This window comes from Sinohyriopsis cumingii, chromosome 7, assembly GCF_028554795.1.
Source record: "Sinohyriopsis cumingii isolate HCF-2022 chromosome 7, ASM2855479v2, whole genome shotgun sequence".
Classification (NCBI taxonomy): Eukaryota; Metazoa; Mollusca; class Bivalvia; order Unionida; family Unionidae; genus Sinohyriopsis; species Sinohyriopsis cumingii.
The window spans coordinates 115,769,317-115,794,869 of NC_142967.1; the positions used below are offsets into that span (position 1 = coordinate 115,769,317).

General features: G+C 34.3%; 1 protein-coding gene across 1 annotated transcript in view; it reads left to right on the top strand.

Moving 5' to 3' along the window:
- Positions 1–25,553, top strand: part of LOC149795972 (uncharacterized) — a 71,468-nt gene that overhangs the window by 40,977 nt on the left and 4,938 nt on the right. Inside the window, exons 7-10 of the mRNA XM_089965892.1 lie at positions 10,751–11,077; positions 14,402–14,701; positions 15,498–15,632; positions 23,725–23,749. Of these exons, the coding sequence (XP_089822018.1) occupies positions 10,751–11,077; positions 14,402–14,701; positions 15,498–15,632; positions 23,725–23,749 (787 nt within the window). The remainder of the gene's footprint in view (positions 1–10,750; positions 11,078–14,401; positions 14,702–15,497; positions 15,633–23,724; positions 23,750–25,553) is intronic.

Genomic DNA, 25,553 nt, shown 5'->3' on the forward strand with positions numbered 1-25,553 from the left:
TAATTGTGTTTGATTATATTTAATTGTTTGTGGGTTTAGGAATATTTTTCTTTTCTTTACATGTCAATATAATGTAATTTTGTTTACAAGGAATTTGTTATTTTCCAGAAAATTCAATTTGACCTGAATGTTTCCATAAATACCTAATAAAAGAAACACTTGTTTCTATTTTGACATAGTTCCTGGCCTTGATTGAGGGTCAAGTAAACAACTTTTTCACAGAGTAAAATGATTGGTTCTTATCAAGGACATACAGGAGCTATTTGTCTTTTACATGTAAACATGATCAGGTGTACTTCTATTTCACAATTAGACATTTCCAAAATTGCAAAATACTTAGTTTTAATAGTGATGTTTAGAGAAGTCGATCTGAGAGTCCATGCTTTTAAACACTTGAAGTCAAGTTGTTTTCTTCTGTTGTGACCAGTATTGAAGATTTTGAGTTTTTGACTTATATATTAATTTTTCTTCCGATTATTTGGACTCCAGGAAGATTAATTCATTTCTCTGGAATATTACTGTATTGATACAGAATTAAAAAACAAGGACATTTCTTGAAAATTTTATTTGGATTTCCAAAACCGGAAGATAAATTATTGTGTTTGTGCAAGGAACTGTAGACTTCCACACAGTACAGGCTACAGCATACATCATTGCCTTCGATCTTGGATTCTTCATCCGGACTTGAACTTGAAATCATTAGAACATTTCATTATAAGATCTTCTAAAATTTTATTCATGGATTATTCAGGGATTACTTTGGATTTGATTTTGGGAACTGTAAGTTCATATATTTTCATTATTACAGAATTTTTACAAGGAAATAAATGATTTGTTATACTTTTCAAATCTTGTTGCTTTCACTCTTTCTTGTGTTACTGTTTATTCAAGCCAAAACATGTAATATAATATTAGGGGCTCATCAGGGATTATTTTGAAGTTTGGATAGAATTTTTCAGAAAACTTTTTTTTTTCAAATTTGAATTCCCCATGTTTTTTAAATCTTTAGTGAAATCAGCAAGCTTTTTCTAAATTGTTATCAAAAGTATAAATATTTCTTTCAAATCCTACCCAGGAACAATTAGATCTTTTCAAAAAAGATGAATTGATTCAACTTGTCAGAAAATACAATCTTTCTGAGGTAAAGGCTTCCTTAATGAAACAGGAAATAAGAAATATTTTGGTTCAGTACTTGGTAGAAAAGAATGTTTGGGATAAAAGTGATTTGGTTCAATCAGTAAATTTGTATGGGACACTGACATAAAAGTAAAGGTATTAAATTTAAAATACAAGATGGAATTGGAGTTAAGAAAGCTGGAATTTCAGAAAGAGGAAAGAGAGAAAGAGAGAGAAATGCAAATGCAGTTACAAAAAAAAACATGCATTTACAAAGTGAAAAAGAAAAACAAATGCAATTACAGAAAGAACAAGATGCAAATGCAAAGAGAAGGAAGATGGAATATCAATTAGAATGAAAGAAATGACACTGGCAAGAGAAAAGCACATTCATACTTCAAACACAAATTGAAGTTTTTATCTTGCAAATAATATTAGATTAGTGCCCCCTTTCATAGAAAAAGAAGTAGACAGATATTTTCCTTATTTTTAAAAAGTTGCTGAAAATTTAAAGTAGCCAAGGGAGCATTGGACTCAGTTATTAAAATGTGTATTCACTGGTAAAGCTAGTGACATTTACCATTCGCTGTCAGTTCAACAAAGTGGTGACAATGATACAGTTAAAGAATGCATTCTACAGGTTATGAGTTAGTCCCTTAAGCTTACTGGCAAAAACTCAGAAACTATAGAAAAGAAGCAGGACAAACTCACGTTGAATTTGTGAGAGAAAAAGAGCAGTGTTATTTGATAGCTGGTGCTTAGCCAAAAAGTTGAACAAGATTATCAAAGTCTCAAGCAACTTATATTATTTATATTAATTGAAGAGTTCAAAAACTGTGTCCATAGTGACATAAAGTCTTATCTTTCTAAGCATCGGATTGAAACATTGGAAAATGCTGCTCATGTTGCTGATGAGTATTCTTTAACTCATAAAGTTCCTTTTGTAAATAAGACTTCTACCCAACAATCTTCTGTCAGAAAAGTATTTCAGCCTAATACAACATCTTCTAAAACTCAAACTGGCATAAATTCTAAAATTCAAACTGCTGATAAGCTTGATTCAAGATCCTTGTCACGTCCTACGTGTACCTATTGCAAGAAAAAAGGACACATTATTTTGGATTGCAACAAATTGAAAAATAGGCATCAGAATCGAGACAGTCCTATTCCAAATGCTCTTATTTCTAAGATGTCAATGTCACAGTCATGTATTGAAGGACACATGGTACTAATTATATGGAAGAACTGTGAACCAGTCTAGAAATGGATGAAGAAATAATAGAGTATTTACAGGTTTGATGGTCCATAATTGGTTATTAATTAAGATCAAAGTTTTAGGAAAAATATCTTTTGAGAGCTTATCCTATATGTAATGTAAAAAAAATATTGACAGATTTCTACTGATGCAATTTTAGCATTTTTACAGGCTTGACTCAGGAGTACTCAATACTGAAAGTTTCACCTGATTCATTTGGTGCAGAATCAATAACACGTGTTTCATGCACATGTATGTAAACAAAGTGCCGCGGGTCATATGGTGTTCTCCACACATAAGCTTGCACCAAGGTTAGATGTACATGAAGAATTACAGGTGTCATTATCAGCACTAGAAATTTTAAGTTATTGAATTTTGAATATGATAGTGTTTCCATATGTTTACCGTTGGAGTTGAATTAGTACCGTGAGTCCTGAAAGCAATACATTTGTTGGGTCTAATAAACCCCAGTCTAATTTTATTATGGAGAATTATGAAACATTCATATCGAATGGTTCTATATCACTCTTGGGTGATTTGGCCAATCCTATCCCTATTAATATTTTAAGGGAACAGGAGCTTCTCAAAGTATTTTATTGTCAGGTACTTTGTCTTTTTCTGAGAAGTCTTCTCTAATGAGAGTGTTCTTATTCTGGGAGTAGAGTGCAGCTTTGTTAATGTTCCTCACCATTGTGTAAATTTCTCACCAGACTTACTCTACGTTAAAAATCAAAATCACATCACTCACTAGTCTCAGGACCTGTGACAGTCGGAACAGTCTTTGTTTTACCCATTGAGGGCATTCATTTATTACTAGGCAACGACATACCTGGAGACAAGGTTGTGGTTAATCCACTTGTAACTGACACTTAGTCTTGCTTGGATCAGAAAGTCGATCCAATTGAAAAAGAATTTCCTGATTTATTTCCAGCTTGTACAGTTACCAGAGTTATGGCAAAGAAAACTCTTGTTGATAAGGAAAGTATTCCTTTAGCTGACACATGTATTAGTCAGGCTTTCGATTATGCCACTTTCACTCCTTGTTTGGATCAATCAGAATGTATTGATCACAGTGATCCTCTTTTAATTGCTCATTCTCTGTATTCTAATCAGGGTGATAAATGACAATCACTTGTCGTTGAACAGGGAAATGATCCTGAGATCTCCTGTTTGTTTCAAAGGGCCAATAGTTGAATTGAAGCTACTGATGTTCTTGTCTGTTATTTCATTACAAATGGAATTCTTATGAGACAATGGAGACCTCACAAGGTACCTGCTGATGACAAATGGTCACTGAACTATCAAATTGTAGTTCCAAAACATTACAGACAGGAAATACTTAGTCTGGCCCATGAAACTCATTTGGCTGGTCATGTAGGAATCAATAAAACTTTTCACAAGATCTTAGCTCACTTCTATTGTCCAAAAATTAAAAGTGATGTTAGGAAATACTGTATATCTTGCCATACATGTCAAATGGTAGGAAAACCCAATCAGAAAATTCCCAAGGCTCATCTACAACCTATTCCTGCCTTTGACAAACCATTCAGTAGAATTATGGTAGATTGTGTTGGTCCCTTACCTAAAACCAATTCAGATAACCAATACCTGTTGACCATTATGTGTGCATCAACAAGGTTTCCAGAGGCAATTCCTTTGACGAATATAAAATTTAAACAATAGTAAAGGCTTTCATAAAAATTTTTACTCAGTTTGGCCATCCCAAGTCTGCCCAGTCTGATCAAGGTTCAAATTTCATATCTGGAATTTTCCAGCAATTTATATATGAATTAGGCATCCAACAATTAAAATCTTCTGCCTATCACCCTGAGAGCCAAGGGACATTAGAAAGATTTCATCTGACTTTGAAAAATATGATTTGGTCCTATTGTTTTGATACAAGTAAAGATTGGGATCCATTCACTGTTTCAGTTTGCTGTTAGGGAATCAGTTTAAGTATCTTTAGGTTTCAGTCCCTTTGAACCAGTTTTTGGACATACTGTGCATGGTCAATTGAAGTTACTGAAACAGAAACTTCATTCTAATGAAGATTCTAAAATTAATCTTCTTGATTATGTTTCTAATTTTGAGTATAAGTTATCAAATGCTTGTGAGGTCGCAAGAGCAAATCTGTACTCAACTCAATTGACAATGAAGTCAAGATATGATACAAACTCTATAGAAAGGACATTTCAACCTGGTGATAGAGTCCTGGCTCTCTTGCCCATACCACAAAATCCTCTTCAGGCAAAGTATTATGGTCCCTACACAGTTAACAAGAAAATAAATGATTTAAATTACATCATAAATACTCCTGGGAGGTGTAAACAAAAGCAACTCTGTCACAAACACATGCTAAAAAATTATTTTGAAAGAGATAGCCAGGTTAATTTAGTTGTACCTGTCCCACTCAGTGAAGATTTATGTGAAGGAAAATCATTGGATTCTACTGACATTGGGGTGACAAATCTTCGGAATTCAGACATTATGAAAGGTCTGGACCAGAAACATTCACACTTGCAAGAGCAAGAAAGAAATAAACTTAAACAGTTATCATTTGAATATGACCACTTATTTCCAGATGTGCCTACAAGAACAAACAAAATTGTCCATGATGTTGAAATTGTAAATTCCAAACCTGTGAAACAAGACCTATACAGGATGAACCCTCTCAAACAGGAATACTTGAAAAAGGAAATTCAATATTTTCTGGAGAATGATTTTATAGAGCCCATTAAAAGTGACTGGAGTTCACCATGCACACTTGTTCTAAAACCAGAAAAAACTTTACATATGTATACTGATAATAAGAAAGTGAATAGTGTGACAAAAACATATTCACTCCCATTACCCAGAATCAGTGATTGTATTGAAAAGATCAGGAGTGCCAAGTATGTCACCAAATTTGACCTTCTCAAAGGATTTTGGCAAATTTCACTAACGGAAAGAGCGAAGGAAATTTCAGCATTCATGACTCCAGATTGACTTTACCAATATAAAGTAATGCTGTTTGGGATGAAAGGATCACCAAGTACATTTCAACATCTCAATAAATAACACAAGCAATACAAGCAATAAGTGTGTATGCCTTCAGCTAGTCAATAAATAATGCAAGCTATAGGTGTTTGTGCCTGCAGCTAGTCAATAAATACTACAAGCAATAGGTGTGTATGCCTCCAGCTAGTCAATAAATACTACAAGCAATAGGTGTGTATGCCTGCAGCTAGTCAATAAATAATGCAAGCAATAGGTGTGTATGCCTCCAGCTAGTCAATAAATAATACAAGCAATAGGTGTGTATGCCTGCAGCTAGTCAATAAATAACACAAGCAATAGGTGTGTATGCCTTCAGCTAGTCAATAAATAATACAAGCAATAGGTGTGTATGCCTGCAGCTAGTCAATAAATAATACAAGCAATAGGTGTGTATGCCTGCAGCTAGTCAATAAATAATGCAAGCAATAGGTGTGTATGCCTGCAGCTAGTCAATAAATAATGCAAGCAATAGGTGTGTATGCCTGCAGCTAGTCAATAAATAATGCAAGCAATAGGTGTGTATGCCTGCAGCTAGTCAATAAATAATGCAAGCAATAGGTGTGTATGCCTCCAGCTAGTCAATAAATAATACAAGCAATAGGTGTGTATGCCTGCAGCTAGTCAATAAATAACACAAGCAATAGGTGTGTATGCCTGCAGCTAGTCAATAAATAACACAAGCAATACAAGCAATAAGTGTGTATGCCTTCAGCTAGTCAATAAATAATGCAAGCTATAGGTGTGTATGCCTGCAGCTAGTCAATAAATAATGCAAGCTATAGGTGTGTATGCCTGCAGCTAGTCAATAAATAACACAAGCAATACAAGCAATAAGTGTGTATGCCTTCAGCTAGTCAATAAATAATACAAGCAATAGGTGTGTATGCCTGCAGCTAGTCAATAAATAACACAAGCAATAGGTGTGTATGCCTTCAGCTAGTCAATAAATAATGCAAGCTATAGGTGTGTATGCCTCCAGCTAGTCAATAAATAACACAAGCAATACAAGCAATAAGTGTGTATGCCTTCAGCTAGTCAATAAATAATACAAGCAATAGGTGTGTATGCCTGCAGCTAGTCAATAAATAACACAAGCAATAGGTGTGTATGCCTTCAGCTAGTCAATAAATAATGCAAGCTATAGGTGTGTATGCCTGCAGCTAGTCAATAAATAACACAAGCAATAGGTGTGTATGCCTGCAGCTAGTCAATAAATAACACAAGCAATAGGTGTGTATGCCTTCAGCTAGTCAATAAATAACACAAGCAATAGGTGTGTATGCCTGCAGCTAGTCAATAAATACTACAAGCAATAGGTGTGTATGCCTGCAGCTAGTCAATAAATAATGCAAGCAATAGGTGTGTATGCCTGCAGCTAGTCAATAAATAACACAAGCAATAGGTGTGTATGCCTCCAGCTAGTCAATAAATAATACAAGCAATAGGTGTGTATGCCTGCAGCTAGTCAATAAATAACACAAGCAATAGGTGTGTATGCCTGCAGCTAGTCAATAAATAATGCAAGCAATAGGTGTGTATGCCTCCAGCTAGTCAATAAATAACACAAGCAATACAAGCAATAAGTGTGTATGCCTTCAGCTAGTCAATAAATAATGCAAGCTATAGGTGTGTATGCCTGCAGCTAGTCAATAAATAATGCAAGCTATAGGTGTGTATGCCTGCAGCTAGTCAATAAATAATGCAAGCAATAGGTGTGTATGCCTGCAGCTAGTCAATAAATAACACAAGCAATAGGTGTGTATGCCTCCAGCTAGTCAATAAATAACACAAGCAATACAAGCAATAAGTGTGTATGCCTTCAGCTAGTCAATAAATAATGCAAGCTATAGGTGTGTATGCCTGCAGCTAGTCAATAAATAATGCAAGCTATAGGTGTGTATGCCTGCAGCTAGTCAATAAATAATGCAAGCAATAGGTGTGTATGCCTGCAGCTAGTCAATAAATAACACAAGCAATAGGTGTGTATGCCTTCAGCTAGTCAATAAATAATACAAGCAATAGGTGTTTGTGCCTGCAGCTAGTCAATAAATAATGCAAGCAATAGGTGTGTATGCCTGCAGCTAGTCAATAAATAACACAAGCAATAGGTGTGTATGCCTCCAGCTAGTCAATAAATAACACAAGCAATACAAGCAATAAGTGTGTATGCCTTCAGCTAGTCAATAAATAATGCAAGCTATAGGTGTGTATGCCTGCAGCTAGTCAATAAATAACACAAGCAATACAAGCAATAACTGTGTATGCCTGCAGCTAGTCATGAACACAAGCAATTAGTGTGTAGTTAGTATTGGTAGGGGATTTACATGTGCCAAATTCATTATTACAGAATCTGATATCTGTTTATTTAGCATGTCAAACCATTGCAGATGCAGTAAAATTAGCAACAGGTATCATAATACCCACTATAGCTGCATCAAAATTGATGACGAAATCCTACAATATAGAGTGGTTAACCACCATATGAAGTGAGAACTAAAATCTACTTAATAACGTTCCCCTTATTCAAATGATCAATGTCTCAAGTGGACGGTTGGAAATCTGTGATAGGTGTAAATGCATGTATTATGCATCCTATAGATATGAGATGGTATACTCCATGTCTCCTCAAATCCGTCTATTTGTAGACATATCGGGCAGTTCAAAGGTCTTGACTTGCATATGTTTGGAGCAACCGGATACAGGTCATAAGACCTTCCATAATATCATTATATCAACTTCTCTTTGGTATGTTTATTAATGACACTGTCAAATAAACAATAAAACTCGATGGTCACTATGTCTTGTCTACAGCCTGTAACTTATTTTAAAGTTAATCGGTCTAATTTACATATTGTTTCTTTGTTGGATGAGCAGTAGAAATGTCGCCAACTATGTATGTTGCAGTTCAACTGCCTGAAGACTACAGCTATTCATTGTCAGCTGGCTGTATGTGGGGAGAGAATGGCAGTCAAATCTTTGAACAATTGTATGGCAAATATTAAAGATTGGCCTCACAGTAAAGATGTTTGGTTTTAATTCCAAAAAGATGGTCTGCAATTTATCTTCTGTGAGCACAGTTGTGTTATTGCTACTGCATATAAAATGGTAGGAATATTGCAATGACACATGACATAAAAAATCTTCCAGTGGTCTGTATACATGAAAATGGTGCTGTTCAGACAATTACAGTCTGGATGCCACAACTTTACTTTTTCATCACTATTTCTTCTGAAGGGAAGGACATATAAGCATTGGGTATACAGTGAAAGACTAGACTGCTCTGGTGGTCTAGTAGTTAGAGCACACACACACACACACACACACCCTTTGAAAGACTTCTTATGGCATCTCACTGGTCCTAGATGAAAATGGTACTGATCTGATGTTCAATATGGCCACCATAACAACCATCTTGAAAATCTAATTATTGCTACTCCTGGACGGAAAGTCATATTGACATGAGACTTCATCATAAGATTTCTTATGTCTAATTGACCCTAATTGAATATAAAGCTAATCTAAATGTCCAATATGCCTCCACAGTAACCATCTTCAACATTGTTTTCTGGCTACTGCAACTCATGGAGGAATAGTCACAAAAATGGGATTTACACTAAAAACTTATTATGACAATTGGTTCTAAATGAAAATTGGGCTGATGTCCAGTTTTCCCACAAAAGTGACCATCTTAAAAATGCTATGACTGCCAATCCTCCTGAATGAAATGTAATATTGCCATTAGGTTTTCACCAGCAGATATATAATGTCTAGTTGGTCCTACCTGAATATGGTGCCAGCCTGTTGTCCAATATGACTTTCACAATTACCATGTTAAAAATGATATTTATAATCTTCCTGGTTGAACAGTGATGTTGCTTTAGTATTATCATAGACTTTTTATATCTAGCTGGTCAAAATTGAAAATGGCAAGGCTATGTGGCCATCTTGAAATAAGTGTTGTTTTTCTTTACATCTAAGAAGGGTTAATGATCCATTCTGGATTAAAACATGTACCAAAATATGCTACATGTGAAAACTACCTGAATATCAACTATTCATGAAAACTACCTGAATATCAACTATTCATGAAAACTACCTGAATATCAACTATTCATGAAAACTACCTGAATATCAACTATTCATGAAAATCCTAATAATGATTATTGTCTTTTTCATTTTGCATGATAAAGTTAGTTTTCATTGTATGTGATGTCATGCTGTCTAAAATGACAGGTTTGTTTTAATAATTATATAAATTATAAAGTGTCAGCTTTATTTCAGTAATTATGTAAAATCACAAGTGAATCAAAGAATCACACTAAGATGCAGTTTTGGAAAGGTTTAAGCCATATATCTCCATGATGAAAGAAATTGAAGACCCACTTGTTTTGATATCTGTTCTCCAAAAAAATACTTGACTTGTTAAGAAAAATTATGCACTTTTTCAAAGATAGGTAATGTTTTCTTACAATTTTAATATCTCGTGCCTTAGTAATCTTGTTGGTATATGGTGTTGCAAGTTATCATGGTACATGAATATTTTCAGCAATGGAAATGGGGTATGTAGTTATGACTGTCTTTTCAGCAATGGAAATGGGGTATGTAATTATGACTGTCTTTTCAGTAATGGAAATGGGGTATGTAATTATGACTGTCTCTTCAGCAATGGAAATGGGGTATGTAATTATGACTGTCTTTTCAGTAATGGAAATGGGGTATGTAATTATGACTGTCTTTTCAGTAATGGAAATGGGGTATGTAATTATGACTGTCTCTTCAGTAATGGAAATGGGGTATGTAATTATAACTGTCTTTTCAGCAGTGGAAATGGGGTATGTAATTATAACTGTCTTTTCAGCAATGGAAATGGGGTATGTAATTATAACTGTCTTTTCAGCAGTGGAAATGGGGTATGTAATTATAACTGTCTTTTCAGCAATGGAAATGGGGTATGTAATTATGACTGTCTTTTCAGCAGTGGAAATGGGGTATGTAATTATAACTGTCTTTTCAGCAATGGAAATGGGGTATGTAATTATGACTGTCTTTTCAGCAATTTAAATGGGGTATGTAGTTATGACTGTCTTTTCAGCAATGGAAATGGGGTATGTAAATATGACTGTCTTTTCAGCAATGGAAATGGGGTATGTAATTATGACTGTCTTTTCAGCAGTGGAAATGGGGTATGTAATTATGACTGTCTTTTCAGCAATGGAAATCGGGTATGTACTTATAACTGTCTTTTCAGCAATGGAAATGGGGTATGTAATTATAACTGTCTGGGAATGGAAAAGAAAGATGAACTCTAGATGCCAAAGATAAATATGAATGTTTGTTTTATAGCTGCTCCAAAAATACTTGATGTCTCTCCAAGCTATAAAGGTTATGTTGGCCAATATACCATGATCCAGTTTGAGTTCTACTCTAATACAAAGGAGAACTTAACCGTCACAGCACAACATTCAAACTTGAGTGGATTAATATATCAAGGAACAATCCTGCCAATTTTTCTTGACAATATACCAGTTTATTCATCACAGATACCAGCTCCAGACTTCAGAGCAACTTTAGCCATCAGCATGATCAGTGAAAATGATTTTGGACTGTATGTCATAGAAGTCAAAAACATTATTGGTCCAGATTCGGAAAACGTCAAAATAATACAACAGAGTAAGTTGTTACGTTTGTCTTATAACTATTATATCCCTTAGCATGTTTTTGGATTAGAAATTACAGCGATATTTTTGTTTCCTGAAATACTTTTATAATAAATGCATCTATATTATTGGATAAAATTAATTGTTTCACAGTATCTTATTTAAGGACTCCAGTTTTACCCATGTATGTTTCAGTGAAGAATGTGTGTATATTAAGAAGGATTAACATAATATTTCACATGCATAGATGTAGGTAAGGAAGTGCGGTAGTATGACCATTGGGACAAAATAAATAAATGAATGAATGAATGAATGAATGAATGAATGAATACACAGTAAGCATTGTTGTTGTTGCACAAAAATGGGTTATTTATAACCAATTGATGCAATCTTTGTGCATACTGTATCATCAGCCAAGTTAATGAAAGCACTATGGTCAAGTATTCTGTAAATAACTCGCCAAAGAATTTCTTGTAAGTTTTATATTTATTACAGAAAATGCTTGTAACACATAACCTATGTAATACTTGTATCTCAAACAAGCAAAATAGAGAATTAAAAAAAGTGGATTAGGAACTCAGGACTAGCAAATAAAGTCATATTAGTAGACTATTACTTAGACATCACCATTTCAAAATATAAGTGAAAATGTTTACTAACTTTGGACTCTACTCTCATGTGTAGTAGTGTGACTATTGAAATAATGAAACAAATATGGGGATGTATATAATTTCCTTTAGGCAGACTATTTGTAAAGCAAATGTGGGGATGTGTATAATTTCCTTTGGCAGACAATTTGTAAAGCAAATGTGGGGATGTGTATAATTTCCTTTAGGCAGACTATTTGTAAAGCAAATGTGGGGATGTGTATAATTTCCTTTGGCAGACAATTTGTAAAGCAAATGTGGGGATGTGTGTAATTGCCTTTAGGCAGACAATTTGTAAAGCAAATGTGGGGATGTGTATAATTTCCTTTAGGCAGACTATTTGTAAAGCAAATGTGGGGATGTGTATAATTTCCTTTAGGCAGACTATTTGTAAAGCAAATGTGGGGATGTGTATAATTACATTTAGGCAGACTATTTGTAAAGCAAATGTGGGGATGTGTATAATTTCCTTTAGGCAGACTATTTGTAAAGCAAATGTGGGGATGTGTATAATCACCTTTAGGCAGACAATTTGTAAAGCAAATGTGGGGATGTGTATACTTTCCTTTAAGCAGACTATTTGTAAAGCAAATGTGGGGATGTGTATAATCACCTTTAGGCAGACAATTTGTAAAGCAAATGTGGGGATGTGTATAATTTCCTTTAGGCAGACTATTTGTAAAGCAAATGTGGGGATGTGTATAATTGCCTTTAGACAGACTATATGTAAAGCAAATGTGGGGATGTGTATAATTGCCTTTAGGCAGACAATTTGTAAAGCAAATGTGGGGATGTGTATAATTGCCTTTAGGCAGACTATTTGTAAAGCAAAATAGTGATAAAGAAGAGCCTGGATCAGGATTTTGTGACAAGAAGCTTTTAAATAGATAAGATAAGAATAAAATAAGAATTCTTTATTTCAGACTACATAGTCCATACATCTAAATTAAAATCGTGATATAAAGAAAAAACATTGTAAACACAAAAGAACATATAAATCATATGTACAATTATACAGATACACCTACACAATTAACTGCGCCCTGCATTGTTAAGAATAAAATTGTAGTCGTAGTTCTAGGGTTTAACGCCATTTTCCAGCACAAGATAGGCTATACATGGCGGCCAGTATAACTGGTGGAGGAAGAACCCTGGAAAACCCAGGGAAGAACCACCGACCCATGAGAAGCTACTCAGGCAGCCTTGGACTCGAACCCACACAGACAGAGGTGAGATGGCATTGATCCGGAATGGTGAGCACTTTAGACCACTCAGCCACTTGGGGCCCCAAGAATGAAATTAAGTGGCACATTTAAAGAGTAAATTGTTCCATCTACTAATAATATGAGAATTTAAATGAATGTCATAGTTCCAAAGAGATCTGAATATACAGTTCTTACTATTAGATATTCTTGTCATCACTGAAAAACCTACTTTCTCATTACTTCATCAAAACTGAATACATTATAATTTCCAAACATGTTGGAGGCACATACAGTTCCATCTAGGAAGACCTAACAGAAATGAAAGACTATTATTATAACCAATAACTAGTTTTCTTTTCATACATTCACTAAAGTTTGCCCACAGAGGAGTACAATACATAGTGCAGCAATAAGATTTGAATAATCTAATTTTGATACTCAATGAACAGTTCTTAAATTTATGCAGAAGCATGTTTGTTCGAGTACATACATATTGGTAATGTCTCAGCAGGGGGAGTAGATGGTAATTTGAAAGAAGTTGGTTGAAAGAACATGCATACTGATTTGTTTTGTATTGTAAATGATATTATTCACAAATGCATATTGTTCACATATCTTTAATAATTTCCTTAAACCTATGATAGAAGGACTTATCAATGACATATCATCAGCAAAACTAAAAATTAAGAAACAACACATTTGGTGGCAGATGTAACCCCATGTAACACTGACCCAGCTTATGGTTTAACTCGTCTATATATATATATTAAATAACAAAGGGGAAATAATAACCCCCTGCCTTAACCCAATGGTTACATGGAAAGTGCTGGATATTACACTTCCCCATCACACATTATACAGCTGTTTGCCATACAGGTTAACTAAAATATGAACTATGTAGACAGGTATATTAATATCAATCAAATTTTTAAAGAGTGTCCAGTGATTGACCTTATCAAATGTCTTGCTAGCATCTAAAAAGCATGCAAACACTGGGCTTCCATGTTCTTCGTAATAGCTGACAGTTTCCTTAAAGGCATATATGCATAAATCTGTTGAATGCTGCTTTTTAAAACCAAACTGATTATCGAAGGTTGTGATTTCACACTTTTGCAGTATGATGTATTCAAATATTTTTGAAATAATAGTCATAAGAGCTATAGGTCTGATGTTTTTTTTGGTCTGCCAGGTCACCAATTTTGCTTTTTAGTTGCACTATAACTTTGTGAGATTATCTGGTACAAGGTTATGGACAGACATACAATTAAATAAAATCATCAATATTACATGAAGTGTAGTATCTGAAAATTTAAAATGTTCCACATATAAAAATTCTGATCCTGGACAATTACCACCTTTTTTGCACATTTGAAACAAAATATGTTTTTCTTCTGACTTCCTAAAGATATTTAATCCCAACAAGAGTTGCTAGTAATGCCTAACATGTTATTTTATGTATAACTTATATATAACATTGCATTTCAGTTACACCAGAGAAGCCAATAAATTTCCATGCTGCCAACATACAGGAAAAACAACTGTCACTGAGGTGGCAATCTGGATATCATGGGGGATTCACTCAAACTTTCGTGGTTGAGAGAAGTCTTGATAATATAACATGGAATAATGTGTCTCAAGTCAACTCTGGAAACAGGGATGGATGGTTTTCTACAATTATTGGGGACCTTATCCCAGGATCGGAATATTATTTAAGATTGTATGCATACAACATAAATGGAAGAGGAGACTTTGCTGATGTACAACTTGCCATCAGAATGCTAAAAGGTTAAACTATTTTCTTGAATTTTATTTTTAAGTGCTCGATATTTAGTAGTGTATTTTAGTATACTCATTTTCCTCAGTATGCCCATTTTGATTTTACGTTTGCAGATCAGCCATAAAATAATATCTGAAAAGAATATTATCATTTTTAAAAGCAGGGACTTCATTAATGTTAAGCTTACAAGTACCATTAGAAAACAAATAGGCCAATAAGTACAAATTTATATCAACAGCAATAATAAATTTGCCATTTCCATAAGTTTTATTCAGCCATAAACAAATGCTCTGTCTGGCAGTTAGGTTTACCTATCTGTATACATCTCTGTCTGGCAGTTAGGTTTACCTGTCTGTATACATCTCTGTCTGGCAGTTAGGTTTACCTATCTGTATACATCTCTGTCTGGCAGTTAGGTTTACCTATCTGTATACATCTCTGACTGTTGCATGTTTATCTGAGAGTCTTGGTAGTCAAGACATACATGACAGAATGTCAAACTCAAAATCCAATGGGTTTGATACCTGCCCATGCCAGCCCATGTAGTCTCCTTCACTTTGTCCCTGGGAAAGGCACTTAGCTCCCATTTCTTTATCATTGTATAGTTAAACATGTGTTATGCATGCTGTTAAAACTGTCCAAAATTCTTCTCTGCATATGTGTGTCCCTTGTGATATACATCTATTATCTAAATTACATATGATATATGATCCAATTAATCATTATTGTTTAATTTTTAAATGGCTCATTGTAATTGAAATATACATGATGTGTTAAAACTGATCTTCGATATGCATTTAATAGAGACTGCATCTTTGCTAGAAGCCAGTGCATCTATTGGAATAGGTGTTGGTGGATCTGTTGGAGTTGGTGTTGGTGGAATTGTTCTTGGATTAATTGCAGCTATCATTGCCTTCACAGTCAGAAGACGATTAAATGGTATGTATAGTGAGCATATTATAGACAAAATTCCAAACTATTGCCTGAAGTGCATGATAGAAACCTGTAACTTACCAGTGCGATGAACTTTGCTGCATGGGTTAAGAATTTATGGCCTTTTACTTTGGACCGTAGTACAGTCACTTTACTATGCCGGGCCAGACAGACTGAGAAAATACTGATTGAATCCCAAACTCTTTGACACAGATGAATTAATGGTACCAAGCTACACTGTCACACATTCAGCATTTTCTTAGAGAGGTTTTAGAAATATGACAGGAGTTTCAAAGGCATTAATTTTTGTATCAAGCAATAATGTGTATTCATTTAATTAAGAGAAGAAAGTATGGTTTGCATGGGATAAAAGTCAAAGGGTGTATATTGATTTAAAGACTTTGCATGGGATAAAAGTCAAAGTGTGTATATTGACTTAAAGAGTTTGCATGGGATAAAAGTCAAAGTGTCTATATTGATTTAAAGAGTTTGCATGGGATAAAAGTCAAAGTGTGTATATTGATTTAAAGAGCTTGCATGGGATAAAAGTCAATGTGTGTATATTGATTTAGAGTATTTGCATGGGACAAAAGTCAAAGTATGTATATTGATCGAAAGAGTTAGCACGGGATAAAAGTGAAAGTGTGTATATTGATTCAGAGTTTGCATGGGTTAAAAGTCAATGTGTGTATATTGATTTAGAGTGTTTGCATGGGATAAAAGTCAAACTATGTATATTGATTTAAAGAGCTTGCATGGGATAAAAGTCAATGTGTGTATATTGATTTAAAGAGCTTGCATGGGGTAAAAGTCAATGTGTGTATATTGATTTAAAGAGCTTGCATGGGATAAAAGTCAAAGTGTGTATATTGATTTAAAGAGCTTGCATGGGATAAAAGTCAATGTGTGTATATTGATTTAGAGTGTTTACATGGGATAAAAGTCAAAGTATGTATATTGATTGAAAAAGTTTGCATGGGATAAAAGTCAATGTGTGTATATCAATTTGGAGTGTTTGCACGGGATATAAAGTCAAAGTTTGTATATTGACAGAAAGGGTTTACATAGGATAAAAGTCAAAGTATGTATAATGATTTAGAGTTTGCACGAGACAAAAGGTCAAAGTATGTAAATTAACTTTTATCTCCAAACACAATGTCACTTGTCTGACTGCCAAATGAGTACATGGACAGCTGAAACCAGTCAGGTGAAAAGCAGAACTAACAGCAATCCAAGTGTATATGAGATACCTTTGTCTGTAAGACCATAGATAACTATCATGATAGATGTGCTCGTTCTGACTTCTAACATTGAAGCCTTCTGAGACACCTATTCAAAACATATGGCATTTACCATCCCCATCATTTTACCACCCACAGAATGAACTGTGACACCCTTCTGAAAACCAGCAGCATAGAGCTTGCAATGCTGTTGGAGAGACCTCTTTGTATAAAGAGGCCACAAAGGTGGCACATCAATGGTTAGTATATGACATGATAAGGCTAACAAGTGTCCTTTCACTCGATCTACCTACCAGCTGGAAAGTCTATTTCAGTTGAAAAAAGTTGGATGATAATGCTGAGCCAGTTCACCTGATATCAAATGGACTTTCACCTGTCAAAATGGCTGCCCACTAAATAGCATATACTAGAATAATCTTTAATCGATAAATTAAAAGTATGCAAGCAAATTGATATCATGAGAGACAATAGAGTTGGTATGCTGTGGCATTCCTCTTTAGAGAAGATCCAACAGAATAATGCCTGACATGAAGTGTATGTCTTCTATGATGATGCCAAGGTTCAAGCTGCAAAAGATCAGCAAGATTAGAATTCATTCGATAAGAGAAATTTAATACAATAGAGGTGCAAGAAAAAAAATACAAAGAAAACTATAAGGTTGTATACTGGGTCAATCTGCATTATGAACATCATGTGTCAACCCTCTGGCTGAGAGAGACAAGATGTGAGATTTTTTTGATGACTCATGATTCACCATCAGTACAACAGCAAAAATTGGATACTGAAAAGCTAACAAAAGACTTTCTACAGGTTTGAAATAAAATCAAGAAAATACAAAAATACTTATGCATGCATGTGTAGGGTTTGATGGCCAGCTATCACAGTAATGTCATGGAATCAATAAAATTTTAATTCTAAAAATGTAGGGATACAAAAACTAACATGACTAACAAAGTGGGTTCTTCCCTATGCTATATAAATGAATATGCTTATATATAGGGATATATTATTAGACCTTTATTAGGCTCTTTATTATACCCTTTTGGGACAAATAAATGGAAAGTTAATTTTATTACAGAATTTTCAGAGAAAACAATATCATTACAAAGGACTATTTTACCAGTCTAGTTCATAACAATAACACCATGCATATCAACAAAAGTTAAAAAATTACACAGAGTAACACAGACAAGGTACATAATATTTTTTATATCTATATTATAGTTAATTTTGTTCATTGTGGGTTTATACTTTAAGGTAAGGTCATTTTGCTTGGTAAATTGATTTTTTGGTTGTTTGACCTTACAAGGTGTAAAAGTGATATTGTTGATGAATTTGATTGGATCTGAGTTAAGGTGAATGGCTTTCACTTAGGAATTTCTGGGTTAACTGGTTATTGATTGGTTAGCTGTTAAAGTACCTGACCTTGTTTGAATGATCTAGAAATGAATATTTGACCCTCATCCTTGATATGAAATAGTGTCCTAGTGTGTGTGTGCATATATATATATATATATATATATATATATATATATATATATATATATATATATATATATATATATATATATAATGCTCAGCTGAAAATTAATTATTTCTATCTTAAAAACTTAGTATAATCAGCTTTAGTTGTGTTCAGAGGATTTATTTATTTCAATTATTCATTGGAATTACAAGGCACACATAACTTTTAGGACTAAGTAAATATTTTGGAATTACTGTGAATTCCTTTCAAGAAATTTTAGATTTTATAATTGTGACATCAAGACCGTTAGCACAGCAAACTATTCCAGACACCACTGGAACTCATTTGGAATACAGACATGCCAGCCATTATGATGTTTGCATAATCATTATGCTTTCTTTTCACTACATTATGTAAACTGTTATATGGGTTACATTTTTGGGGTAGATAAAAAATAAAATAAAAATGAAGCAATACAAAGTTGTTTTTGTCATTTTTATTACCAGCTATTTAATTCCACTTATAAATTTGAGAATATTCTTAAAAGGATGAATGCTGCATATGAATAACATAAGAGTACTTTCCTTATTTGTTATTTATAACAACTGTATATAATCCATTTCCAACAAAACAGAAAGGCTTCCTAAAATATACACTTTTCCTCCCAGATTCAATGTATTGATAAGATAGTTGTAGTGCAGTCTACCATTAAAAAAACTGGCACCAGATGTTATGCAAAACACTATACGTGTGAGATGTGGATGTTAAAAATGATGAAAAATGTTAGAGCAGATGGATTTGTTCAAACTTCAAATAATGTCAAATCAGAAATAATGATAAATCAACACCACTTTAGAGACTTTAAAAAAGAACGTAAGAGTTATGTACTACAGCACTCTGAGCACATGATCATGCTCATTGCATAATTCCTGTTCATGATCATTCAGCAAAAGTTTCACATGTAGACTAGTTACACATGTAGACTAGTTACACATGTAGACACATTACACATGTAGACTAGTTACACTTGTAGACACGTTACACATGTAGACAAGTTTAAGTGACTTCTGACAATTGATAATTCTTCAGTATGTTCTGTGTTTGTATTCTAATCGATACGGATCTTGCCTTTTTAATTTTTTACTTTGTATTCTAGTGAAATTATTTATTGAATGTTACAAAACATGTTGGTTTCTTTTTTTCTGTAACTAAGTTTAAGACCATAGAGTGATAACAATATAAATAACTACAACTCCATATTGTTAGAATTCCATTCCCAGAGAAACATTTGGGTATCCTATGAATCTGATACAGGTAATGGATTGTACCATTTCAGTATCTTATGAATCTGATAAAAGTAATGGATTGTACCATGTGGGTATCTTATGAATCTGATACAAGTAATGGATTGTACCATTTAAGTATCTTATTAATCTGATACAAGTAATGGATTGTACCATTTGGGTACCTTATGAATCTGATGCAGGTAATGGATTGTACCATTTGGGTATCTTATGAATCTGATACAAGTAATGGATTGTACCATTTGGGTATCTTATGAATCTGATACAAGTGATGGATTGTACAATGTGGGTATCTTATGAATCTGATACAAGTATTTGGATTGCACCATTTGGGTATCTTATGAATCTGATACAAGTAATGGATTGTACCATGTGGGTATCTTACGAATCTGATACAAGTAATGGATTGTACCATGTGGGTATCTTATGACTCTGATACAAGTAATGGATTGTACCATGTGGGTATCTTATGAATCTGATACAAGTATTGGATTGTACCATATGGGTATCTTATGAATCTGATACAAGTAATGGATTGTACCATGTAGGTATCTTATGAATCTGATACAAGTAATGGATTGTACCATGTGGGTATCTTATGATTCTGATACAAGTAATGGATTGTACCATGTAGGTATCTTATGAATCTGATATAAGTAATGGATTGTACCATGTGGGTATATTATGACCCTGATACAAGTAATGGATTGTACCATGTAGGTATCTTATGAATCTGATACAAGTAATGGATTGAAATATGTGGGTATCTTATGAATCTGATACAAGTAATGGGTTATACCATTTGGGTATATTATGAATCTGATACAAGTAATGGATTGTACCATGTAGGTATCTTATGAATCTGATACAAGTAATGGATTGTACCATGTGGGTATCTTATGAATCTGATACAAGTAATGGGTTGTACCATTTGAGTATCTTATAAATCTGATATAAGTAATGGATTGTACCATGTAGGTATCTTATGAATCAGATACAAGTAATGGGTTGTACCATGTTGGTATCTTATGAATTGGATACAAGTAATGGATTGTACCATTTGGGTATCTTATGAATCAGATACAAGTAATGGATTGAACCATGTGGGTATCTTATGAATCTGATACAAGTATTGGATTGTACCATTTGGGTATCTTATGAATCTGATACAAGTAATGGATTGTACCATTTGGGTATCTTATGAATCTGATACAAGTAATGGATTGTACCATGTGGGTATCTTATCATTCTGATACAGGTAATGTATTGTACCATGTAGGTATCTTATGAATCTGATATAAGTAATGGATTGTACCATGTGGGTATATTATGACCCTGATACAAGTAATGGATTGTACCATGTAGGTATCTTATGAATCGGATACAAGTAATGGATTGTACCATTTGGGTATCTTATGAATCGGATACAAGTAATGGATTGAACCATGTGGGTATCTTATGAATCTGATACAAGTATTAGATTGTACCATTTGGGTATCTTATGAATCTGATACAAGTAATGGATTGTACCATGTAGGTATCTTATGAATCTGATACAAGTAATGGATTGTACCATGTGGGTATCTTATCATTCTGATACAGGTAATGTATTGTACGATGTAGGTATCTTATGAATCTGATATAAGTAATGGATTGTACCATGTGGGTATATTATGACCCTGATACAAGTAATGGATTGTACCATGTAGGTATCTTATGAATCTGATACAAGTAATGGATTGAACCATGTGGGTATCTTATGAATCTGATACAAGTAATGGGTTATACCATTTGGGTATCTTATGAATCTTATACAAGTAATGGATTGTACCATTTGGGTATCTTATGAATCTGATACAAGTAATGGATTGAACCATGTGGGTATCTTATGAATCTGATACAAGTAATGAGTTGTACCATTTGAGTATCTTATGAATCTGATATAAGTAATGGATTGTACCATGTAGGTATCTTATGAATCAGATACAAGTAATGGGTTGTACCATGTTGGTATCTTATGAATCGGATACAAGTAATGGATTGTACCATTTGGATATCTTATGAATCGGATACAAGTAATGGATTGTACCATGTAGGTATCTTATGAATCTGATACAAGTAATGGGTTGTGCCATTTGGGTATCTTTTGAATCTGATACAAGTAATGGATTGTACCATTTGGGTATCTTATGAATCTGATACAAGTAATGGATTGTACCATGTAGATATCTTATGGATCTGATACAAGTAATGGATTGTTTCAACCTGATCATTGCTAAATTTATCTCAGGCAAAACAGGAACACAGACTATGTTAGTGCTTACTATTCATCTTTATCACAATTTCTACTGGTAATGTTTCACGTGGTGACTTTGTTTAGGAGTGCCATTCCAAGCAACATAAATGAAGATGTGAAAGTCATAGACTAACACAGCATGTGTGTAAAATGTTTACGCATAATGCAAGTAGCTGTAATGAGAGAAACAACCAAGTCAGTGCCTAGTACAGTATTCACATTTCCAAGAGGACTTAGTGAGTTTGTTTTAAAATTAAGCTTGTATAGTATGACAAAATTTATCTCTGATTTAAGTGTCTGTTGAGAAATCTTGTTCAAGACATTGTCTCTTACATATTTTGTATGTGTGAAGTTAAAATATACTTTTAATCCACTGTGAACAACATATATTTTTAAGTTCTAATCATGATACACGAATGTTTTTTTTTTCTAAGCCAGTTAAAGAATGCTCAGACACAGTCAGTACCTCTATAAGCAATTGGGGTGTGTGTGTGTGTGATTAAGCTTTTAAATGTAGCTTAAGGAATTTTAGTCATATAGCTACTATGTCTGCAGTGTGGCAGTAAGTATATAGTGATTTCTAACACTGGGGCATAATGCTGCAGACATGTAGCATCAGGTCCCACCCAATCACATTATCCTGACACAAGAATGACTAATCCTAACATCAACCTCTTAATGCTGAGTGTCAAGCAAGGTAGCTGCTAATACTACTGTGATAAGTCTTCAGTATGACTTGGCCAGGGTTTGAACCTGTGACCTCCTGCATCGTGGTGGATATTCTAACCACTTGTGGCTTTGCTACAATGTTTAGATTTTATTATTGTGCTACATATATCTATCACAGCAAACTCTTAGATGAATACACATATTTTGACCACACTTTTAACTCTTAAATTAATACATATATAATCAACATCCTTTTTTCTCTCAAAGGAATACACATTATTGCTTGTTACTAAGATTGACTAGGATGTTAGCATGTCTTTCATTTTTACTTTATACATTCTGGCAGGCTTGATGTTAGATGATGCAACTATTTCATATATAGTGAAGTTTATATCATATTCATTTTCAAAGTTTCTGATGTTCTCTACTTTCCTTTGATGTCATAAAGCAATCATTTGAATGGCTATCTAAATGGAAAACTGGTGCATTTGATAAATTCTCTATTCCAGAAAAGATACATATGCCATCTTTATTCTTTAAGGTTAATACAAGCATTTATCTTTTAATCCATTCAGGCAATTCAGTATATAAGGTCCCTCTGGTTGGATGATGTCTATGTGTGGCATAGAATATTCAAACCTGTCAAACTGCATGCTTATCTTTTGTCAAACTTTGATATGTCAGATAAGCCTTCAATGGAATCATCCATTTCCTGTGAGACAGATAGCAACATTTTGATTTTTCAAATAATGATCTGCTTCAAATATTGTTCATTTTCATTCAAAATTGATTGAAATCTTGGTTGTTACTACTGTGATTTCTATATTCATAGAAATTCATGGTCTGGATTTTGTGACATATCTGATTTTACTTATTCATATATCTCAATTGTTTTCTAGATGGAAGGAATATTAAGGAGACATCTTCACTTATATTTTATTTACATAAAAAATGGATTGATCTATTTCATTTGTATTTATATATTTGTTTAAAAAGTAAATGTATTCAGTTCAGTGATACACAATTTGAACAAAGTGAATAAAGTAATTGTCCTAATGTGTGTGTGTGTGTGTGTGTGCGTGTGGTTTACTGACTCCTCACTGAGCTATTTCTTTCTCTTCAGGATGCAAGAGCTCTTGCTTCAGGGGGTGAGTAGCTTTGGATAACATAAAAGTATGAGTTTAATTCCATACAAATCTATTCCTTTACTTTATACTTACTGACCTGATATACAACTTCACTTTATGCTGGTTGGCCTGATGTATGACTTCACTTTATACTGACTGACCTCATGTTTAACTTCACTTTATTCTAGCTGGCCAGACATATGACTTCACTTTATAATAGCAGGCCTGATGTTTGACTTCACTTTATACTAGCTGGCCTGATGTTTGACTTCATTTCATACTGGCTGGCCTGATATTTGACTTCACTTTATACTGAGTGGCCTGATGTTTGACTTCACATTATACTTGTTGGCCTGATGTTTGACTTCACTTTGTACTGGCTGGCCTGATATATGACTTCACTTTATACTGGCAGGCCTGACATATGACTTCACTTTATACTGGCAGACCTGATATATGACTTCACTTTATACTGGCAGGCCTGACATATGACTTCACTTTAACTGGCAGGCCTGATGTTTGACTTCACTTTATACTGGCAGGCCTGACATATGACTTCACTTTATACTGGCAGGCCTGATATATGACTTCACTTTATACTGGCAGGCCTGACATATGACTTCACTTTAACTGGCAGGCCTGATGTTTGGCTTCACTTTATACTGGCAGGCCTGACATATGACTTCACTTTATACTGGCAGGCCTGATGTTTGACTTGACTTTATACTGGCAGGCCTGACATATGACTTCACTTTATACTGGCAGGCCTGATATATGACTTCACTTTATACTGGCAGGCCTGATATATGACTTCATTATATATTGGCAGGCCTGATATATGACTTCACTTTATACTGGCAGGCCTGATATATGACTTCACTTTATACTGGCAGGCCTGATATATGACTTCACTTTATACTGGCTGGCCTGACATAAGACTTCACTTTATACTGGCTGGCATGATATATTACTTCATTTTATACTGGCAGGCCTGATGTTTGACTTCACTTTATACTGGCTGGCCTGATATATGACTTCACTTTATACTGGCATGCCTGATATATGACTTCACTTTATACTGGCAGGCCTGATATATGACTTCACTTTATACTGGCAGGCCTGATGTTTGACTTCACTTTATATTGGCAGGCCTGACATATGACTTCACTTTATACTGGCAGGCCTGATATATGACTTCACTTTATACTGGCAGGCCTGATGTTTGACTTCACTTTATACTGGCAGGCCTGACATATGACTTCACTTTATACTGGCTGGCCTGATATATGACCTCACTTTATACTGGCAGGCCTAATGTTTGACTTCACTTTATACTGGCAGGCCTGACATATGACTTCACTTTATACTGGCTGGCCTGATATATGACCTCACTTTATACTGGCAGGCCTGATGTTTGACTTCACTTTATACTGGCAGGCCTGACATATGACTTCACTTTATACTGGCTGGCCTGATATATGACTTCACTTTATACTGGCAGGCCTGATATATGACTTCACTTTATACTGGCAGGCCTGATGTTTGACTTCACTTTATACTGGCAGGCCTGATATATGACTTCACTTTATACTGGCAGGCCTGATGTTTGACTTCACTTTATACTGGCAGGCCTGATATATGACTTCACTTTATACTGGCTGGCCTGATATATGACCTCACTTTAAACTGGCAGGCCTGATGTTTGACTTCACTTTATACTGGCAGGCCTGACATATGACTTCACTTTATACTGGCAGGCCTGATATATGACCTCACTTTATACTGGCAGGCCTGATGTTTGACTTCACTTTATACTGGCAGGCCT